At 45.2% G+C, this 22,041-nt stretch overlaps 1 protein-coding gene across 3 annotated transcripts in view; it reads left to right on the top strand.

Moving 5' to 3' along the window:
- Positions 1–20,330: 20,330 nt before the first annotated feature.
- Positions 20,331–22,041, top strand: part of Nemf (nuclear export mediator factor) — a 50,847-nt gene continuing 49,136 nt past the window's right edge. For 2 of the 3 annotated variants that reach the window (XM_010632593.3, XM_010632591.3), the window contains exons 1-3: positions 20,331–20,622; positions 21,371–21,439; positions 21,578–21,680. In XM_010632593.3, the coding sequence (XP_010630895.1) occupies positions 20,564–20,622; positions 21,371–21,439; positions 21,578–21,680 (231 nt within the window). In that variant the 5' untranslated portion in view covers positions 20,331–20,563. The remainder of the gene's footprint in view (positions 20,623–21,370; positions 21,440–21,577; positions 21,681–22,041) is intronic. The other variant, XM_033765165.1, reaches the window with a different exon arrangement.

Raw genomic sequence — 22,041 nt, 5'->3', positions numbered from 1 at the left:
CAGGACCCAAAAAAAGAAAGAAAATCATACCTAGACCCCAGGCATGGTGGCACATTCTGGTAATCCCAGCAGTCTGGGAGACAGGCAGGAGGGTGACAAATTTGTACCAAACCTAGGCAATTTAGCAACTTAGAACCTATCTCAAAACTCTAAAGTTTAAAAGGTGCTGGACATGTAGCTCAGTACAAAGGTCCTGGGTTCAATCTCTAGTATTAAAAAGAAAATCAAATCATACAGAGGTAGATTGATATGAGATTTCCTGATTCCACATTAAATTTTGCTTTATGAGCACACATAGTGTATATACCCAAAACAAACAATGGAGCGGCTTTTATGCTGTTCAGAACCTTTGACCACCAGTATATAATTATCTGTAATAGACCCTGCTCTAAGATACAGTCTTGAGCACAGTGACCAGGATTTACGAGTGTGGAAACGGTTGTAAAATCCTAGGTAAATATCACACTATAAGCAATTTACCAACAGCTTCGCCAAACACAATTTATGGGTGTGTTTCCATTTTGAGGAAGAAAGATTTATACTCCGGTGGACTCAGACACCTACTGAATCACATGCCCACAAATAATAGGCAAATCACATAAAGCCTGCTGAGCTGAAGACTAGCTTTAGGGTAACATTACAATTCCTTGCGGGGGGCGTACTGAGGAGCGAACTCAGGACTTCCACTTGCAGGGCAGGAGCAGTGCCACTGAGCTAGATCCCTTTCTTAAGCCTGGGTCAATGGTGGTGTGTCCCTCAGTTGCAAATTAGAGCTCCGCTTCCTGTTTTCTGTTCACCGTGTATCAATCAGTCCCTGTGTGCTGAGTTTCCGAGTTAACTAGATTCATGCCAGAAAAGGATCTGATGCTAGGATCTGAAGCAGTCTCTAAGGTTCAGTTTATTTCCAAATGTCAAGATGGGTCTTCTAACTTTTCAAGTGTTAACAAGACAAAAACCTCATGAATTCCACGTGCTTGCACAGTAGTGACCTTGGTTATGTAAAAAGGTTGATCTGGAACTTTATTACAATTTCAATATGGAGTAATCTTTAAGAGTGTATCAAAGAAGGCAGGCACACCACGCCTGCCTGGCAAGCACAAGGTCCTGAGTTCAATCCCAGGTACCCCAAGAAAGTCTTATCAGAGATTCTCGGAGTAGAGCAAGTGCCCCAGTGTATTTGACTCCCTTCAGTGTCCTTGGGCACGGCCAAGCCATGCAGAGTACAAGCAGGACTCCTAGTCGTGCTGGGTTTCCTGTGCCATCCTGCACTACATGTCTCTCTGGCCATTGTAGATGGATCACAGTTCCCGTTGGCTAATCAGGTTCTTATTTCTGAAAATTCAGAACCAGATCTGAAGAAAGACCATACTAGTGTGATTCTTCTCAGTGCATCTGCGTTCTGCTGTGTAGGGACGGTGTCACAACCTATTCTTTTGAATACTTGGTGGCAGCAGAAGGCAGCTGCATACCAGCCCTTGAGTTTTTTGATATACACTAACTTCTTGTGCATTCCCCTTGTGACACGCTGTAACTTTGTGTTCATTACCTTTCTTTGTCCTAAAGCAAGCTCCAGTATAGGCTTCTGTTACATATACACAGAAGTTGTAGCTTTGTACAGTATGTCAAGGAAAAGTCCTGGGCAGCCAAAACAAAAAGTTGAATAAGCAAATGAAGTAAATGCATCAAAATCACAGACTCTTAACACTTCAAGAGAGTTACAATATGTAGCTACAATAATATATAGTCATATACTCCCCCATTATATCATAAAACCACCGTAGAATTAGAGGGAGTAGGAGTGGACTGTTAAAAAGTCTATTCCCAAGGGCTGGAGATTTAGCTCAGTGGTACCACACCTGCCTTGCAAGCTGAAGGTCCTGAGTTTGTTCCCTGGTACAAAAAAAAGTCTATTCCCAATGATGAGTGTTATCTTTATGTATATCTAAAATGTATCATATGTATTGCTTAAAATAAGAAAAATCTAATTCCGTTTATAAAGAGCAGCAAATAGGTCTGTGATCTAGCTTTTTGACCTATCTATAAATTGCTTTCTAAATCTCTTAGAATATTTATTATTTATCTATTTATTGTTTGTTTGTTGAGACAAGTTCTTGCTGTGTGGTTCAGGCTGCCTCTGAACTCACTATGTAGCCCAGGCTGGCCTCAAACTCTAGGCAATAGTCCTGCCTCAGCCTCTTGAACTCTTAGAATAATTTATTCCTTCATGGTACAGAAGTATTTTTCTTAGCATGGGAGGGAAAGGGACATCATAGAATCACTGGCAGCTTTTCAATCAGTATAATTCATCCTAAACAGAAGATAATCATAAAAATGAACACAGTAGACTCCTGTTTACACGCAGGTGAAAGAGGCATTTTTTTCTCTCTTTCTTCCTTCTGGATACAACTAAAACTCTAAACTTACACTCTAGCCGGGTGGGGTGGTGCATCCCTATAATCCCGGCTACTTGGGAGGCTTAGGCAGGAGAGTTGCAAGTTCAAGGCCAGCCCAGATAATTTAAATGAGAGCCTAGCTCACACACACAAAAAAAACGAAAACCAAAACAAACAAAAAACCCAAAACAAAAGACAAGGCAGGAAGACTGAAAGGTGGAGAGAAACGGTAGACACCTCGGGAGTTAGACACAAGGATTGAATGGCACCAGACTTGGAACTCAGCTGGCAACCTGGATATAGTAAGAAATGAATTTTTGTTTTTTGCCCCTGGTTCCTGGCAAAGAACTTCTAACACTCGTGGCATTTCCTGAGTGATGGGAAGGACATCCTTTGTTATTCATAATAATCCTTTTCAACCGAATCGAATCGGTCATCTGGCCTAATGCGTGACTCCTGGAGGACGGCTTGCCTGAGGATCCCACCCTGTGATTAGTGGGCCAGGCGGTTCGGCTTTGTCCCCAGACCTCAGGGAAGGGGAGCGGAGATGGTGCGGGGATTCAGCTGGTCACCAGGGTCAGTGATGTAAGCCCTCAGGCCTGTAGCACGGAGCCTCCGCTTTGGCGAGTGTTTGCAGAGCTTCTGGTGGGTGAAGACACGGGCGTGGAAGGCTGGCGTCTCCAGAACGGCGGACTCGGAAGCTCCGTGCACCCCTGGCCCCCACACCGCCCCGTGTCTGTCTTCCACGTGGTCATTCCTGCCTAGTGTTCTTTATAATAAAGGGATAACAATAAGCAGGTCCTTCCCTGAGTTCTGTGGAGCCCAAGGAGGGAGGCGGGGACCCTGCGTGTAGCCCCCGGGGAGGAGGAGGAGGAGGCGGATTGCCTGCAGCCCTGCGCTAACTCCACGGTGACTGCGAGAACGCACTGGAGGGCAGCCACGCGGGATCCAGAGGCGTGGAGCTGCCTGACATGAGGGTAACCCTCGAACGTTTGGTGTCAGAAACGTTTGTAGGAAAACCGTTTCCCACCCCCTTGTTACCCTTTCACCTTCAATACCGCCCTAACTTTGTGCCGGCGCCAGTGAAATCCGCGTGGAGCCCGGAGTGGTGATGGACACCTAGAATCCCAGCACACACACAAAAACACGTGGGAAACAATAACAAGGCACAATTACTGTTTTATTATTATTTTGTACCGGGGATCGAACTCTGGCCCTTGCGCTCGAAAGGCAGGCAGCTGAACCACTGAGCTACAAAATCCCAGGCTGTTTATTTTTATTAGTACCTGTTTGCAGCACGATTACATTCAGTATGGGGAGGTGGTACCTGCGCATAACACACCTTAATTCTTTTTACATCCCCTTTCCCTGTCCTCCTTCCCCTCTTCCTCCATCCCTCGGAGGGTGTAAATTCTCTTTCTGTTAGAGATACACTGGAAGTCTAGCAGGAACCAGCCCCTCCACTGTAAGCAGTAACGAGGAGCCAACACCGCCTTCAGAGGCGGAGTGGGGGCGCCTGGACTTCTGCTCCACCCGGCAGTAACAAGGCGATGTTTCCTTACTAGAAGCCCCCTAGAACTGGGATTTAGCTCAGCAGCACCACACCTGCCTCGCAAGTGCAAGGTCCTGAGTCCCTGCTACCAAAAAAAAAAAAAAGAAGTCCCTAAAAACAGAAGGTTAAACAAGATCCAATGTCTTATAATAATCCACCATACTCACATTTCAACAAGATCTCAAACTGAATGGAAAGACAATAAAGGGCAACACCAAGATGAAAAAGTTGTTACACTGTCCAACAAAGATCTTACAGCAGCTGGGCGTGGTGGCACACTCCTGTATTCCCAGCACTTGGGAGGCTGAGGCAGGAGGATCGCTGTGAGTTCGAGACCAGCCTGGGCTACATAGTGAGTTCCAGGTCAGTCTCAACTACATAGTGAGACCCTGTCTCAAAACAAACAAACAAACAAACAAACAACAAAAAAAAACTTACAGCAGCCAAGATAATGTTACACTGTCCAACAAAGATCTTATAGCAACCAAGATAAAATGCTGTAATGAGCAACTATGAACACACTTGAAGCAAATGAAAAAATATTAATTTGCAGAAATAGTCTTATCAGGGAGAAGAATATTTTTAAAAAGAGTCACTAAAAGAAAATCTAAATTTATGGCAAGATAGGTCATGCTCATTATTGGAAGATTCAACATAGGAAAGATGCCATTTTCTTTTGCTTTGTTTCTTCTGGTTTTTTTTGTTGTTGTTGTTCTTGTTTTGAGATAGGGTTTTGCCATATAGTGCAGGGCTGACCTTGAACTCACTGTGAAACTCAGGCGGCCTCAAACTTGCAGCAATCCTCCTTCCTCAGCCTCCCGTGTTCCAAAACATCCAGCAAAGACGCCGACTTTCTCTAGGCTTACAGCAATTCTGAGTAAAATCCCAGTAACATTCTTTTGTAGATGTAGACAAAATTATAAAATGTATATGGGAAAGTAATATAACGAGATTAACTAAAATAATTTTCAAAAAGAGAAGTTGGAAGGATCGGTCTGCCCAGTACCCATAATTAACACATTATTGTAATCAAAGCTGTGGGGTTTGGATGGAGGGATGGACATTTAGGTCAGTGGGACACAAGGGAGAACCTACAAATGGAACTACACAAATGTGCTCATATATAGATAGATAGAGAGTGCCATATATATATATATTTTGCCATATATATATATTTTTTGACATATATATATATATATATATTTTTTGACATATATATATATATATATATTTATATATGCCTTTTAAATCTTTCCCAAATATATTTGCATGCACACACACACGGCTTTTTAAAATTTATTTATTTATTTATTTATTTTTGGTACCGGGATTGAACTCAGGACCTTGTGCTTGCAAGGCAGGTGTGGTGCCACTGAGCTAAATTCCCTATGTGCCTTTTAAATAATTTCTAAATATATATATTTGAGCATGTATATATGTATATGCCTCTTTTTTTTTTTTTTTTTTTTTGGTATGGGAATCAAACTCAGGACATTGTGCTTGCCAAGCAGGTGCAGAGCCACTGAGCTACATCCCCAGCCCCCATGTATGACTTTTAAATCATTTCTAAATATATATATATATATTTGAGCATGTATATATGTGTATATAGAGATGCCTTTTAAGTCATTTTCAAGTGCACAATTCAGGAGCATTAACTGCATTCAGTGTTTGCATCCATCACTACTATTTCCAAAACTTCCTCATGACCCTAAACAGGAATTCTGTACCCATTAAGGCATAATTCCCCACCTCCTCCAACCTCTATTTACCTTCTATCTCTAAATATTTGCCTAGTCCAGATATCACATATGAATAAGATTAAACAATAGCTTTCCTTTTATGTCTGGCTCATTTCACTACATCTTCAAGGCTCATCCCATCCACTCTGTACCACGTGCCAGAGCTTCATGTCCCCTTATGACTCGGATGCTGTTCTACAAGTCCACATTCTGTTTACCCATCCAACTTAGGTAAACAAATTGGGTTGACTATTCCACCCGTTGAGGATTATGAACAAGGCAACAAATGTTAGTACACTGTCTCTGCTTTTGATCCTTTGGGTTTATACGAATGAATGAACAAATGAATGTACAAAGGTACTTATTATTTTAATAAATGTCATGATAAAAAGGAGAAATCATTCTTCTAGTTTATATTAATGTAAAAAGCATTAGTAGTTTGAAACTGATAAATCATAACTCACAATTCGTCTTATGCAAATTATCACACAAAATATTCTTCTGTAATAAATATGGCATATTGTTTATCCAAATGTCATTGTGACTATAGATTCTCTCCTTTCACAGAATATTGGAACTTGTATGCAGCAACTTTTCCTTTCTTTCTTTTTTTTCTGTTGTTTTTGTTTTTTGTTTTGTTTTGTTTTTTGAGGCAGGGTCTCTCTATGTAGTTCAGACTGGCCTTGAACTTACTATGTAGCCCAGGCGGGCCTCAAACTCATGGCAATCCTCCTGCCTCAGCCTCCCAAGTGCTGGGATTACAGGCTTGCACCACCATACCCGGCCTTTTCCTTTATTTCTTGCCACATCCCAGGCTATTGAGAAGTGAGCTTTGCCACAAAATGAATTAGAACTTTTTCATTATGTGGGGGTAGCTGAGCAGACACAATGGTCCACGCCTTTGGTATTTTTTGTATTAATAGTGCTGCTTTTGGGGTTCATTAGGCCGAAAAGCAATCCCTGAGGAAAGTATGATTATCCCCTTGTTCATAAAAAGTCACACACAGAAACCACAGTGCAATATAATATATTCTTAATTATTAACAATATGAGCTGTGTTTATAAAGCATCCCCAGCAGACCATAATATTATGTATTCAACCATCACATCATAAAATTGAAACAAAGTAATATTAAAAGTCATGTAATGGCCGGGGATTTAGCTCAGCGGTTTGGTGGCCTGCCTTGCAAGCGCAAAGACCTGAGTTCAATCCCTGATACCAAAAAAAAAGAAAAAAAAGTCATGTAAGTAACACACACACACACACACACACACACACACACACACACGTGTGTGTGCATGCTTAAAATTCCCCCTTCAAAATAAAAGAAGTGAAACTCATTTGCCATCTGAACCTCAGAAGTCTCTTTTTAGTCTCAATATCCTTACAACCACTCAGAGATGAGGGAGGAGGTCTAGGGAAAGGTACTAGTTCCCCTCCCACCCACCCCAACGAATGCCCTAGGATTTCTGCACTACTCAGCTTAAGGCCAAAGGTCAAGGAAGATTAGATACATTTCCATTTGTTCTCTGCTCAGGGGTCAACGGTGAATTATTGTCAAACTTCAGTAATCTCTTCAGTTAACACCACCGGGCACCTACCACGTGACAGATGTTCAAGACAGACGCTCCTCATTTAACCACCAAGTTCCATTCCTGCGATGAAGTCGTTAACTAACCTGTCTCCAAAAAAAAAGATATCACAGAACCATGAACCTCTGAAAAAATCACTGGAAATGCCAAACATCCTTGACAGCCAGACCAGCATGAATGGAGCCACTGCTCTGTCTGCCTCTGCAGTAAACACCTGGGAGGAAAGAAAGACATAGAAAGTATGTAGTAAAGGAGCTTACTGTTCAGGAGTGTAAGACAAAAATTAAACACATAAGACAATCACAGAGCCAAGAATAGCAGTGATAATTGCCCAGTTGTTTTCTGCAGTTCAGAAGTGCATATATAACATTTGAGAAAATATGTGCACCCATATATGAGGCATCTCTACATAGCAAAAGTTTCAAAAGTAACATCACTTCTAAAGAGTTTTTTAATATCTGAGAATTTATGTAACTCCAAATGAATCAGTTTCATTATCACCTGAGGAGCTGGTGAAAGCAAACAGTCCCTAGAACTGAGCCCAGTAGAGTCCACTGAAAAACTTGTCTGGCCCTTTGGCACAGCTATTCTGCCTGTATCATGTGTGATCAATGGGTCTCCTAAGGCCATGCTCCAAATCACTCCTTGTGCTTTGAAACAGGCAGACCATATATATTATGGATTTTTAAATTTTTTATATTTTGAAATGGTCTCGTGGTGCAACTTAGGCTGATTTTGAACTTACTATGTAGCCCAGGCTGGCCTTGAACTCATGGCAATCCTCCGGCCTCAGCCTCCCTAATGCTGGGATTACAAGTGTGCACCACCATGCCTGGCTCTATATTTTGAATATCAAGGCAAAATGAGCAACTTCAAGCTCTGTCTCAGTATCCAAAAAAATGTCAGGGAGCTTATTTTTCCCTAGTATCATATATTGCAGTAATATACATTTTGAAGACATTTGTCTTTGCATGAATGCTGTATTTATGTGCACAACATGCTTAGTGTACGTGCCTAAAATACAACAGGGGACAGACACTTCTCATTTATCGACTGAGTCACATTCCCAAGTCTAGGTTGTTAAATGAATCAGTTGCTAAATGATGAATTCTATATAGTATGTACATTACAGTATTCAGAACCAAGAAATGGTCAAAGGAAACTCCAACTTGATGACCCTGCTTTTCTTTGCATAATTCTTCCATGCAGAACTGTAATGTGTAACAGGACATAAAACTACAGCACTGTACTGTAAAGTACAACCAGCAAAAATTACAGTGCTGTATAAACAAGGTGTACTGTACAAAAAAAGGCTTTAGCAACAAGAGGTCCAAGGGGGCCAGGGATGCAGCTCAGTGGCACTGTGCCTGCCTGGCAAGCACAAGGTCCTGAGTTCAATTCCTGGAACCTGGGGGAAAAAATGACTAGCCAACAAGAGGTACAGAACTCTACAACAGCAACAAAACAGATGGGTCATGAGTCTGAACAGCGTGCCTTGGTCATAAGTCCAAATAGTCATTCAACAAGTAACTTGTTTAATGAGCAGTACTTGTATTTATTTGTTGGGTGAGTGAAGAATTTAGTTCTCTCTCTCTCTCTCCTTTTTGCATTTGTATTACTGGGGATTGAATCTAGGGCCTTCACACTGAGTGACACCCCAGCCCTTTTATTATTTTTTGTTTTGATACAAGGTCTTAGTAAATTGCCCAGGGTAACCTGCGATCCTCCTGCCTCAGCTTCCCAGAGTTCTGGGTTTACAGGCCTAGGCCACCATGCCTCACTTTTAGTCAGTGAAAGTTATATGTAAATTTAATTTTTTTTGTTTTTCTACCCAAATCTAGGTTGTTCAAATATATTAATCATGGCAAATAACTACACTTGAGAATAGAAATTTAAGAAAAGCAAAACTTGCTGGGCATGGTGGTACACGCCTTTAATCCCAGCACTTGGGAGGCTGAGGCAGGAGGATCGCTGTGAGCTCGAGACCAGCCTGGGCTACATAGTGAGTTCCAGGTCAGTCTCAACTACATAGTGAGACCCTGTCTCAAAAAAAAGAAAAGAAAACCTAGCCAATTATTCTGTCTGACTGTGACAGCAATTTAGGAACATACTTCAAACAGAGGAAACAACTTTCAAACGTTAGAGCAGAGAACTCTGACACACTAGTGCGAAGAGATAGAATCAATACACTCAATAAATTGTTAAATTTCAGGATTTTAATATGTGAAGTTTTGGTTTGGGGATGTGACTTATTACATGTCAAATCAGATTCAATACAATAAATGGCCATGCTATAATGGAGTTCTACTAAATTCTAACACACCAAAACATTTCCAAAGAACCATTAGGTGGAAGTTAAAATACTTTCAAAGAGGAAAGAAATAGGCCTCACAAGTTCCATGAAAATTTATAGGCCACCAAGTGTACCACTGGATAAACAATTTTAACTGGCAGCTTTAGGATTAACCCTGAGAGTGAAAAACCTGCCACAAGAATCAGTTTCTAGATTGCTGAGATATTGCGAATTAACCGCATTAAAGACTCTTCAGCCAAGCAGAGCGTTATCAAGAAAAAAGTGTATGGGCCAGGAATTTAGCTCAGTGGTTCTGCCACCTGCCGCCTGTCTTGCAAGCACAAGAACCCGAGTTGGATCCCTGGTACCAGAAAAACAAAAAACCGTGTCATTCAAATGCAAAGTGTATTTCCAGTCAATGCAGAGCTAATGTGTGAATTTGTGTACTGGAATCAGGGTGGACCCACAAGGCCAGGTCTTTGAAAGGCAAATAACCTGCTCTAAGGAAAATCCTGCCGGCAGCACCCAAGGACCCTATGGTGGAGAGCAACAGCGAACAGGCGGCTGTCTAGGTGGGGAAAGAGCTCCTAGGAGGACGCCGGCCAGAGCTGAACCAGTGTTCCGGGGAAAGCAGTCACGTCGGGTCATAGGCCCCGCCTCCCACGTTTGTCCCGCCCACCAAGAGCCCCGCCTCCTACCCCGCCCTCGGCCTTTTCCCCTGAGATCCCCGCCTTGGGGCCTGGGCCCTGGCTTCTCCACGTTGCCGTTGGTGGGGTGCAGGCTGGTCACTATGCCCAGGGTGCGCCCCTTTCACGTGTCCCCATGACCCCTGCGGGGTTCGCCTCAGCTGGCCGGGCGTCCTCCCTGGTACTGGCCGGGCCCAGCTGTGGGGGCCAGGGCGGCCTGTGTCCAGCCTCGCCTAGTCCTGTGTGCTTCTGGGTGGTCCAAACCCTGCTTGGCTACCGACCTCCCACAACCAGGACATACGTCCCGTTCTCGGCCCCTTCCCGTTTAGTGTTCCCCCAAGGACTAATTTGTAAGTGCCTTAAGTCCCGTGGTGTGGAGTTTCGTAGACAGATTGAGACGTTTTATTTGAGATCCAGGCACCGTCTAGTCCAAAGTTTAGGGCCACCGAATTCACCCACATTTATATGGGGAGTTGTGGTTGCTTTAGCACTTGTTTCTTTGAAGACCACATCGAGGTTGAGCAGAGTCTGCAGTCAGTAGAGCATTAACTTTCCACCTTGCAAGCCAAAACTACGCACATATCAGGAGGTGACCAGTGCTTGTCGTCTTGAAAAATACCATTTCTTCCATCCCAATCTACAACAGAAGCCCCTTTTGTACAGACATAGATTTATTCTGATCCCCTTGAGGGCTAACATTAGTCAAGCCTCACACATTTGTCCAGACTGATCTCTGGAGCACTGGAGTTCAGGGCCTGGTTGGGCCAAATAGTGAGAACCCTATTGCTAAAATTAATTAAATGAAAAATTGAAGACTTACCTGTAATCCCAGCACTGTGGGAAGCAAAGGCATGAGAACCCCACACTCAAGTCTTGTGGGCAACTTAGTGAGACCCTGTCTTCAAATTTAAAAAAAAGGCATTGGTGTCAGGAGCCAAGGTTAAAGCTCAGTGCCAATTCCCTGGGTGCAGTCCCCACTACTAGGGGGACTTTTTTTTAACTCTTAAAAAAAAAGCAAACAACTGCTTGGAACTATAACTTACTTAGCACTCTATATTATATCTATCACTAATTCGTGAAACAATACAGTGAAAATATACAGAACGCTGACATGGTGGTCATGCAACTACTAGGAGCTCTATCTGAACCATTACAGGCATCAGATAAAGAGATTTCCTGCTGCTGAAAGGGTAGATGACAGATGAGGGACAAAAGAAAAATTTAGCTTACACCGGAATTCTGATATAATTCTGATAACAATGGGTCTGAATGTAAATACAGACTGTAGAAGATCTCTTCCTACAGGAGGACCGGAGGGAGGCTCACCACAATGACCCGGGTGCCCTAAAGATGCCTGGACCTCTTTTGGTTCCTGCTCTTCCTAAGTTCTAGTTATCCAGGTCTTCTGTGAACTTCCATCTTTAGAGCATGCTAAGGCGAGAGAGGCCCCAAAGCATTACTGATTTAAATGTGATAGAAGCTTCCTACCCATCTAACAGTCCGGAGTTGGAACTGTCCCGCGATGCCACGGTAGCTCCGCTCCACTATTCATCCAAAGTTTCTTTCTCCTGGATACTGTCCCATCGTGTCAGGGAAGATAACTTTTCCCCTTATTTTTAAATTTAAAACTAGGACACTGCAGAGGGCCTGCACTGTCGCCATCTAGCGTTAGAAAAAGGCTACAGACCAGAAGCCGGGGCATCCGGTTTCTTTTAAAAAGCAGCGCCACCACTCGTGGGCGCCTTTCATTCTGTCCCACAGGTGCGAGCGTAACTGTACCCATTGTAAGGGAAGTGCGAGCTTTCAGTGGGACGTCATGTGCCGAGCTAAAACTTTATTAATGTAAGAAAGCGTAGGAACGGACTTTGGGGACGATTAACGTCAGGCCTCAGTCCGTTTTCTTTTCACTGGTGGCTTTTTAAACTCGCGTACTTCATTCAGGTCACAGGAGGGGGGAGGGAGAGAGAGAGGGAGGGAGAGAGGGAGGGAGGATATTACCTGCTGTTGCAAGGACGGAGGTGACGACGGCACCTCGGACTTTTTTAGGAGAAAAAGAGGAGAGGTGAAAAACTGTTGGTGGGGACAGACAAAAGGGCAGCTGCAGATGTACCGTGGTTGGAATATTTTTCCTTTTCCCCCTCTAACCCTTCCTAACCTAAACTTGTTCCCATAAAGCCTTCTTCCCCCAGCGTACCCACTTGCTAGCTTTTGCTAGCATTTTCACCAGCAATCAGAGGGCAAAGGCAGAGGCCGCCCGGTCCCCTGCAAAGGTGCAGCCGGAGCTGGCGCCGAGCACGCGTGCGGGGTGGGCTCCCTCCGAGCCGTGCAGCCCGCGTGGATCGCGGAGGACGAGACAGAACAGATGTGAAATCTCCCCGAGGGGCTGCACCACTTGAAGGCTTGCGGAAGCAAGAAAACTCCGAGGCCGGGCTATTGCGTTTCCTCTTATCTCGCTGCTGTCCAGATACAACTATAAGCGTCAGGCACAGAACGACCAATGTCCGTTAAACCCAAACACAAGGTTAGCGGAAGACCGGAGAAAGCGACGTCTCAGGAGAGCGAGCAGAGTCGCCGCTGGTTCTGAACCAATTAAAACAAGAGGCAGCCCCGCCCACATGGCGTCAGGTGACGCTCTATGCCAATCGTGTCCTGTGGGCGTGCCCGAGGACAGCAACCGACTCCGCCTGTCCTGATGACGTCAGCGCAGAGCAGCCTCTAGTACGCTCCTGCAGCCCTTTTCGTTGCCGGGCGTGGTGGCGCGCGCCTGTAGTCCCAGCTACTCGGGAGGCTGAGGTGGGAGGATCGCTTGAGTCCAGGAGTTCTGGGCTGCAGTGCGCTATGCCGATCGGGTGTCCGCACTAAGTTCGGCATCAATATGGTGACCTCCCGGGAGCGGGGGACCACCAGGTTGCCTAAGGAGGGGTGAACCGGCCCAGGTCGGAAACGGAGCAGGTCAAAACTCCCGTGCTGATCAGTAGTGGGATCGCGCCTGTGAATAGCCACTGTACTCCAGCCTGGGCAATATAGTGAGACCCCGTCTCTTTTGCCGCGTGTGTGTAGTGTATGTACACAATTCATTCATGTGTCCTCGACTCTCTCTTTCTTCTCACTATGTAACGTTTGTCTTTAATTCTAGGTTCGTTCAGCGGCTGCCTCGTGGCTGCCCCCTACTGGTCTAAAGTCAAAACGGCTCTGCGAAAAGCTCATATCGCTCCCGGATCCAGTAGGGGGTGCTTTTGTACTCGGAAACCAACCAGCTGGAGAAAAACGGCTACTGAGTCGGAATCCTTACATTCAATCCCCAAATCTGAGAAGAGGAAATATAGGAGAAGTTCTCCGGAAGGAACAGATATCCTTCGCAGTCACTTCAGCGTGCTTCTGCAACTGCTCAGGGTCTTACTGCATTTGTCTACGGCAACCTTTTCAATAACCTGCAGCTCAGGGATGGGAGTGGTGCTTGGCGGGAGAATGGTTCCTTAGCGGGCACAGGTCCCTCTGGGTTCAGTTACCAGCTCTGTAGGAAAAGAAGAAAGAGCTTAGAAGTCATTTTCGGGCTGATGTGCTTTTACTAAAAATTGGAAAAAGTGGAAATGCCATTTAAAAAAAAATCTGTGTCCTCTCTCCTCCCCAAAACAGGGGGTAAAATACTTTCTACACATCTCACTGAATTTTCATTAAATTGTTTCCTGGATTGGCCTCTCAGGACTTAACTAGGGCCTCATTCCAGCAGCTACCTCGGACCCTGGGGCTCTAACCCACCCTCTCACCCCTTCACCTCCTGGCTGTTTTAGTCCTGCGGGGAACTCCGCAGCTCTGTGGAGCTGAAGTGCCGTGGGCAGCAAGAGACCCCTCCCCGAAGCCTTGCAGCTTCTGAGATCTGGAACGGAGATCTACTGAGAGCTTCTGAGACCTGGGGTCACCTCGCACGGTAAAGGACCTCACAGGTTTGATTTGCTGGAAGGGTCTTGAGACAGGGAGATTATCCAAGTGGGCCCAGTCTAACCCAAAGGTCCTTGTAAAAAGAAGGCAGCAAAGTCTCAGTCAGAAAAGGAGATGTGCCACATCTGCCTTGAAAGCACAAGCTCCAGAGTTCAATTCCAGGTACAAAAAAAAGGGAAGAAAAAGAAAAGAAAGAAAAAAGAAAAGGAGATGTGGCCTGATGTCATACAGGACCTCCAGCCAAGGAATGTGGAGCCCTTGGAAGCTGGCAAGTGAAGAAAAGAAAAGGTTTCTCCTCTAGAGCCTGGAGGAGGAATACAGACCTGCTGACCGGCCAGGTACTTTCCCAAAACTCCAGCATCGTCCATTTGTGTTGTTTTAAGTATCTATATTTCTGGTCCTTACAGCAGCCACAGAAAAGTCATTTACACAGGAGATTCAGCTTAACCTGTACCTCACAAAACTCTGCAAAGTTGGGACAGAAATCATTTCAGTAATTCTTTTCTTTAGCACACTTGTAGTTACTTTTAAAACTTTTAATGTTGAGAATAGTTTCAGACTTTATTTTTTAATTAATTATAGTTCTTCATTCATCTATTAATTTTTGAGACAGGGTCTCACAACACAGTTGAGGCTGGTCTTGAACTCACTAAACAGCCCGGTTTGGCCTTGAAACTACCTGTCTTAGAGATTCTCTGCAGTGCTGGGATTACAGACCTGTGCCACCAAGCCTGGCTTTTTTTTTTTTTTTTTTTTTTTTTTTAGACTTGACTCACTATGTAGCCCAGGCTGGTCTCGAACTCACAGCAATCCTCCTGCCTCACCCTCCCGAGTGCTGGGATTACAGGGGTGTGCCACCACACCTGGCTGGCTTTTTATATTTTTATGTTGTGGTACTGGGGATTGAACCCAGGGTCTTCCCACTGAGCTATGCATCCAGCCCACTGTTGGGCTTTTGCCATTCTCCTGTCTCCACCTCCCCAAGTGCTGGAATGACGTGTGTGCACAGCACATTTGGCTTCAAACTGATTATTTCCCTCTGTGTGTGTGTGTGTGTGTGTGTGCGTGTATGTGTGCGTGCGCGCGCGTGCACACGCATGCGGTGACCACCCAGTGTGACTGATGTGCTGGAACCTTTAATGGGCAGGGCCCAGTGGAAGGTGCTGAGGTCACTGGGAGTTGTGCCTCTCAGAGAGGATTCACATAGCTCTTGAGGGACTCAGTTTAGTCCCCGTGAAAGCGTGGGAATCCCTGCGGCGTCCTGCCTTGCTGTGTGACTTCTCTCTTCCTCTTGCGTCTGCTTCCCCCACGATGTCACCTGCTCTTGCTGTGGTGCAGTCAGTTGTGGTTTATATCTAGACATCCCCCGGCCTCCTATGCTCACAGGTGGGCTTCTGGGAGGTGACTGGGTCATGGGGGTGGGTCAGTCATCAGTGGACTCGTTCCTAGCTAATGTGATGTGGGGAGCTGGAGGCTGGACCAGGGAGATGGTCACGGGGGTGTGGCCTTGGTCTCTGCTCTTTGCTTGTTCTATGAACAACTTTCTGCCATGGCTCTCTGCCATGCTGCCCTGTCTTGGAGCTGGCTGACTAGGAACTGGAGTTCTACAAACTCCGAGCCACAAACGCCTTCTTACAGTTCCGGGTGTAGGGTATTGTGTCCCAGCAACAAGAAAGTAACTAAGACTTAACCAAAAGGCCCCCATCAGAGTTTGAACTGTGGAGGCTGCTCAGTCCCGGACTCTCAGGCTCCACACTGTGAGCTAAATGAACTTCTTTCCTTTATACATTACCCTCATTAGCCTCAGTTTTTTTATTATGGCAACGGAATACAGATAAGACATTTACCAGTTTAAAAATGTTATGTATTCAGATCTATTTCTGTGATCCTTTTTCTGCTTTTGATGTTTTCTTTGCTCACCCATGCTGAGTATATAAATATGGCACATGAATGTTTATGGTTTATTCACTTTTTAGAGTGCACATTTTATTGTTTTGTTGTTTGTTTTTGTATCAGGGGTTGAACTCAGGACCTTAGGTTTGCAAAGCAGATGGTGGCACCACAGAGCTAAATCCTCGGCCCCACATTTCACTGATTTTTTTAAAAAAGCACCCTTTGTTCAGAACCACATTTTTGGCATATAACTCTAAATTTCTTTACTATTCAAGGTATAACTATTAAGAGAAAAAGTTTAGACAATTTATCCATGTATTTGAGCAAGAATGATTCGTGAATCAAGTCGCACTCAGAACCAGAGGAGTTTCAGAGAGCTCTGCGATGTGAGCAGAGAGTATTCACATTCAGCAAGGGGAGGTGAAGTACGGATACAGCTTTGTGGCTACAGCTCAGTATTTGACTTATGGATCTGATGAAATGGCAGCCCGTGGTTGGCTGGATGGAGCTCAGGTCCCGCTGACTGGCTGAGACAGCTATTTGTTCCAAGGATATGCTCTTAGGCTTTCAGTTTGTTCACATGCTAAATCAGGTCCCGATTGGTTACACCGGGACTTGAAGTTCTTGGCAGCCTTCATAGCACTAATCTCTGCAATCACTTCAGAAATGTGATATTGCTTTTGGCCCATTATTTCTCTAGAGAGAGGCAGTGCTAGTGGCTTCTAGTTAGCCTTTCCCACCAAAATAGCCTTCACTCCACTGGTTAGGAGTCAGTGTAGGAGATCCTTCCAGTTGCAGAACATGTCTATGCAGGTTATGCATTCTGGAACAGGGAAAAGAACCATATCATGAGTTTAGAGAGCTGCTGTGCGCACCATGGGACAGATGTGAGCTAAAACCACATGGATCACCTAACTTCCGTGAGTCCCTGCCCCGATTCATGGGCCACAGTGATGTTTTTGGTCTCTGGGAATTAGCACTGGTTCACAGACAGGGACCAGAAATCCAGAAAGCTCTGATGCTTCCTCTTCTTCAACCCAGAGCACAGTTAACTGGGTCAAAGGCCATGCATACCTTGGGTGAGGGTGATTAACAGCACAGATCTTTGGCCCTGCACCAGGATCCTTCCTCAAGGTGATTGGCTTCCCCTTCACTCCGGGTTTACAATCTGTCAAATAGCTCGTGTCTGGAAACTGATCTAGGGGCTGTGACTCTGCTGTTATGACTCTGTGCTTAAGGCTTTTGTCTCTGGACCTAGACTTCATCTACTACAGACAAGTCAGTACTGAGCAGGCTTCCCAGCTGATGCCCTCCTAGGGGTCCTGTGACCCAGTGGCCAGCCCTGCAGGTCCATCTCCTCCAGCCAGAGTATTCCAATCGCCTGCTGTCCATTATGCTAACCTCAGCCACCGACTGTCCACCCACCAAGACTCTCATTACTCCCATTACAGTGAGTCTCTCCACTCAGGGGCGGCTTCCCTCCGGAACAGCCATCACAAAACCCTTCGGGGTTGCGGAGGCTCCCATACAAATTGATTTCTCACTGGCTCAGTGAGAGCGCTGTCTTCCGATTCTGGGAGGCTGGGTGAGTTGGTCTTCAGTGACAAATCCACAGCAATTCTGTGGAAGTAGAGAATGGAGGTGATTTCCCAACACTGTACCTATTTCCACATTAGGGAATCAGATACTTTAAAATGGTTAAGACGGTGATGTGTGTGTCATGGCCATTTACTTCAATTATAAAAAATGTCACAACCAAGATATACCATGTACAAGATCCCAATGATAAATGTAACTGTATTGTTTGCTTTAAATGTATCAATAAACTAATTGAAAAAAAAAGAAATGTCATGTCACAAATTTCCTGTGATTGTGACCATATGTATGTCTAAAATGTACCAATAAACTTAATTAAAAACAAACAAATGAACAAACATCTCACAGACTAGGCATCAAACACTTTCCTGGGTTGAGTGGGGACTGAGGTTAATAAATTATATCCTGTTCTGAGGGAAATCAGGTTGGTTTCAGGGTGATCACCACACGATTGTCTAGAGATCTGTGAAATCCCAAGTTTCTTTCATTTTGGCAGTTAAAAAGGCCCATAACTTGAGCCAAGGTTGACTAAGAAATCACAGTGCCTGGGTGTGATCCGTGGAATTTTTGAATGCATACTTAAGTCTGAGAATTACAGCCTCAGGTGCCCACAACTCACCCACTAAGAAATTCCTCTTAATTTTTGGTGGTGTCAAATAGATATTATTTTTTTCTTTGTTTTTGAGACAGGGTCTCACTACATAGTGCAGGCTGGCCTTGAACTCACTATGTTGCCCAATTTGGCTCCAAACTCATGACAACCCTCTCGCCTCAGCCTCCTGAGTTGCTGGGATTACAGGTGGACATCACCACACCTGGCTATAGATATTCATTTTGTATCATCTCTTTGGAAATTAGATGACTCTTCATCTATTATCGCTTCTTCTTTTTCTGCAGTCCTCAAGCATCCTTGGTTCAGAATTTTCTTAAGATACAGAAACTATAAAAGAGTAGAATAATGGAATTCAGCATTAAGACATTCCCTTGTAATCTTTCCTCTTAGATCAGTCTACGCTTTCATACACCACTGCATATGCCTTCTGCCACCTATTTTCCTTGGCAGACAGTATAGCAGTGTGCATTGGTGATTGTCCCACGTAAAGCTGCACATTGGTGTCCTTTCCACGTCTTACATTTTAGGCCCTGTGCTGAGAGTTTTGCTAGAAGGTGCTTCAGTTTTTGGTTCCTCCACTACTGAAGGTTAAGCCCAGGGTCTCCACGTTCAGCTACATCCCCAGTCATTTTTCTTTTTTATTTTGAGACAGGGTCTTAATTGTTGAATTGCCCTTGCTGGGCTGCATCTTGCGATCCTCCCGCCTCTGGTAGGATTACAGAACCGTGCAACAGTGCACAGTTTCTGTGTTTTAAAAACGCACTCGAGTGTCATCCCTTTCAGTGTGGGGTTTACATGGACTGTGTCTAAGCGAGCAAACAAAACCAAAAAGCCATTCTTTTCCGAAGGCCTTTGGGGCTAAACAGTATCTTTCATACAATCCCTTTTACAGTATGGATTAGAGTCAACTTGGCTCCCAGTTTCCCTTAAACCCTCCACATGGTGGATTTCAAATTCCAAACTATTCTGTCTGGTTTACTGTGCCACCACATAGCACAGAGAAGTGCTTTGCATCTCCACCTCCCAAGTTTTGAAACTCTGACGTCTTCCGGTCCGCTTCGAGTCGCCGCCTGCCGGTAGGAAGTCTGGCTGCAGAGCTACGCAGCGCTCCGGCTCCGGCTTCCCTCCCGGTGTGCGCAGCCTGGCGGTCGCCGGGCGTGGTGGCGCGCGCCTGTAGTCTCAGCTACTCGGGAGGCTGAGGTGGGAGGATCGCTTGAGTCCAGGAGTTCTGGGCTGCAGTGCGCTATGCCGATCGGGTGTCCGCACTAAGTTCGGCATCAATATGGTGACCTCCCGGGAGCGGGGGACCACCAGGTTGCCTAAGGAGGGGTGAACCGGCCCAGGTCGGAAACGGAGCAGGTCAAAACTCCCGTGCTGATCAGTAGTGGGATCGCGCCTGTGAATAGCCACTGTACTCCAGCCTGGGCAATATAGTGAGACCCCGTCTCTTTTGCATTCTCATCTAAAAGTAGCCTTTCCTCCAAGCATCAATCCCTAAGAGAAGGAAAAGTTCCGAGTTGATATTTTTGAACAGTTTACTTCGTTACGCTTTTACTGCACACCCTCCCCACATGGAGAAATCTGGTCTTATTTTTATTTTTGCCTTACTTCACCATTATCTAGCGACACAACTGAACATTCACGGTGCGAGGCACGTGAGAAGCCCCGGCCCCATCGTGGATACCGCGATGAGTCTCGTGGCTGCAAAGACCGAGATGGATGAGAATCCCATGGCCCACGACAGCAGGACCCCTCGACAGGGGAAACTCCGCTTTGAGGGCTCCTTGATCGTGGAAGGCAATTCTAGGAAGAAGGAAACAGTTCCACTTCCTTAATTTCAAAAATTCCAGGTGACCGAGAAATGCAGCGGACAGAGACATTGATGTCCCCCACTGAGCCCTACCACCCAGCTAGAAATTCTCCTCGTGGTCCCAGAATAAGATTGTTAGGACCAGCAGGGGTCACTGTGGAGGATGGCTTGAATACGCAAACACAAGGAAATGACTCCGGGACTGGTCCGTAGGTGTTCAGAGAAAGGATGCAGATTGAAGAGAACAGTTTGGCTGGTTTCAAATTGTTTTGCTATGATGAAAAGACAGTAGATTTCGAAATTCTTCGGGCAAATGACGTGTGTACGTCCGCTTCAAGGATATTGGGTCCTCTGGGCTGCCGTAGATCGGCAAGTGCGCCTGCGCGGAAGAGAAGTGTCGTCGAGTCAGGCTGGCAGAGGAGAAAACTGCAGTAGCAACGCTCTAACCTCGCCATGAAGACTCGCTTTAGCACCGTTGATATCCGCGCGGTACTTGCGGAGCTGAACGCTAGGTACGGTCCCACAGGTGACCAGTCTCTTGGGAGGAGTGCAGGAGGCAGAAGCCGCGGCTTCACGGTGCAGACCAGACCGGCTTGTGGTTTTTCTCCAGTCTCTCTGTTTCTCTGTGGACCTGGTTAGGCCTGGGTGGGCGCGCGTGTGGCGTCTTTGCCGCTGCCCTCGGGATACCGAGGGGCCTAGGACCGCGTCCTCCACCCCTGCACCTCCGCTGTCGCAGCTCTGTCGCTTTGTTGGCCCGAGTCTCTCCGGTCCGGCAGCAAGCGCTTGGTAAAACAGCAGACAGCAGAGCGGTTACTTGTCCCGGATGTGTCCGGACTGTAGGCCGGGTTTCTGCATCAGCTCACACTGCTCACCCCAGAGAGGAAGGGCGTTGCTGTTTTCATTTGGGATTAATCTGTTTGGCCTGAGACCCGGATTTGGGTCAGTCTGTCAGCCGTGTGTGCTGTCATACTTATGGGGCCTCGTTTTATCTTGCCCCTCGTAATGAAGTAATTGGAACAGATTTTACTGTTTCCTTTAAAGAAATAAAAAAGATAGAGTCATTTCAGAAACGCAAGGCACTTTACGGTGTTCCTGGGGCCGATAGACCACTTTTGCGCTTAGATGTTACATTTAATTTGGGAGCAGAATACCTACTCTGCTTCCCAATCCTCACAGCTGAGGATTTCACTAAGTTTTTTTGCGAATAGTTTCATGTTTCATGCTGTAGTGTAATTTGTTACGTTTCTTTTGTTTTCGCAGCCTGCTAGGAATGAGAGTAAACAATGTTTATGATGTGGATAATAAGACATATCTTATTCGTCTGCAAAAGTAAGAACAATTTATAGGTTTGTCTATCTTTGGTAATGAAGTCTGAGATAATTTTTAAACTTACATATTAGATTTTTTTTCCGAAGAGTAAGCTTTGGCAAATGCGCTAAAGAAAAATTTGACTTTCTTCATCTACAGACCAGACTTCAAAGCTACGCTTTTACTTGAATCTGGCACACGAATTCACACAACAGAATTTGAATGGCCAAAGAATATGATGCCGTCTAGTTTTGCCATGAAGGTAAATTCTAAATTATCTTTGAAGCTAAATTGTAAGACCTTGAGGTAGATCATTAGCAATAGAGTTTTAAACTGTTTGGTTTTCCTTGTTGTGAATAAAATAAAGGTACAGGGAGTAGTTAATTGATAATGGGATGAACAAAGTAGGTGTTTATTGACTTTTCTCCATTTTCTTTCACATCCTCTTGTGTTCCAAATCTTTCTGTTTCCACAGTAACCATTCTAGTTCAGGCTTTTATCTCATTCAGCCTTGTAATCCCTTAATCTCATAAGAGTGCCCTTGTCCACCACAACAATTCTGAAGCATCATTTTTATTAGTTAGCTCACCTTACTTGATTCTCTTAATTTCTGAATTCATGCT

Source organism: Fukomys damarensis, unplaced genomic scaffold (assembly GCF_012274545.1).
Source record: "Fukomys damarensis isolate Sample0158 unplaced genomic scaffold, DMR_v1.0_HiC HiC_scaffold_17, whole genome shotgun sequence".
NCBI lineage: Eukaryota > Metazoa > Chordata > Mammalia > Rodentia > Bathyergidae > Fukomys > Fukomys damarensis.
Note: the sequence above shows the minus strand (reverse complement) of the source record. Positions and strands in the feature narration are given on the sequence as shown.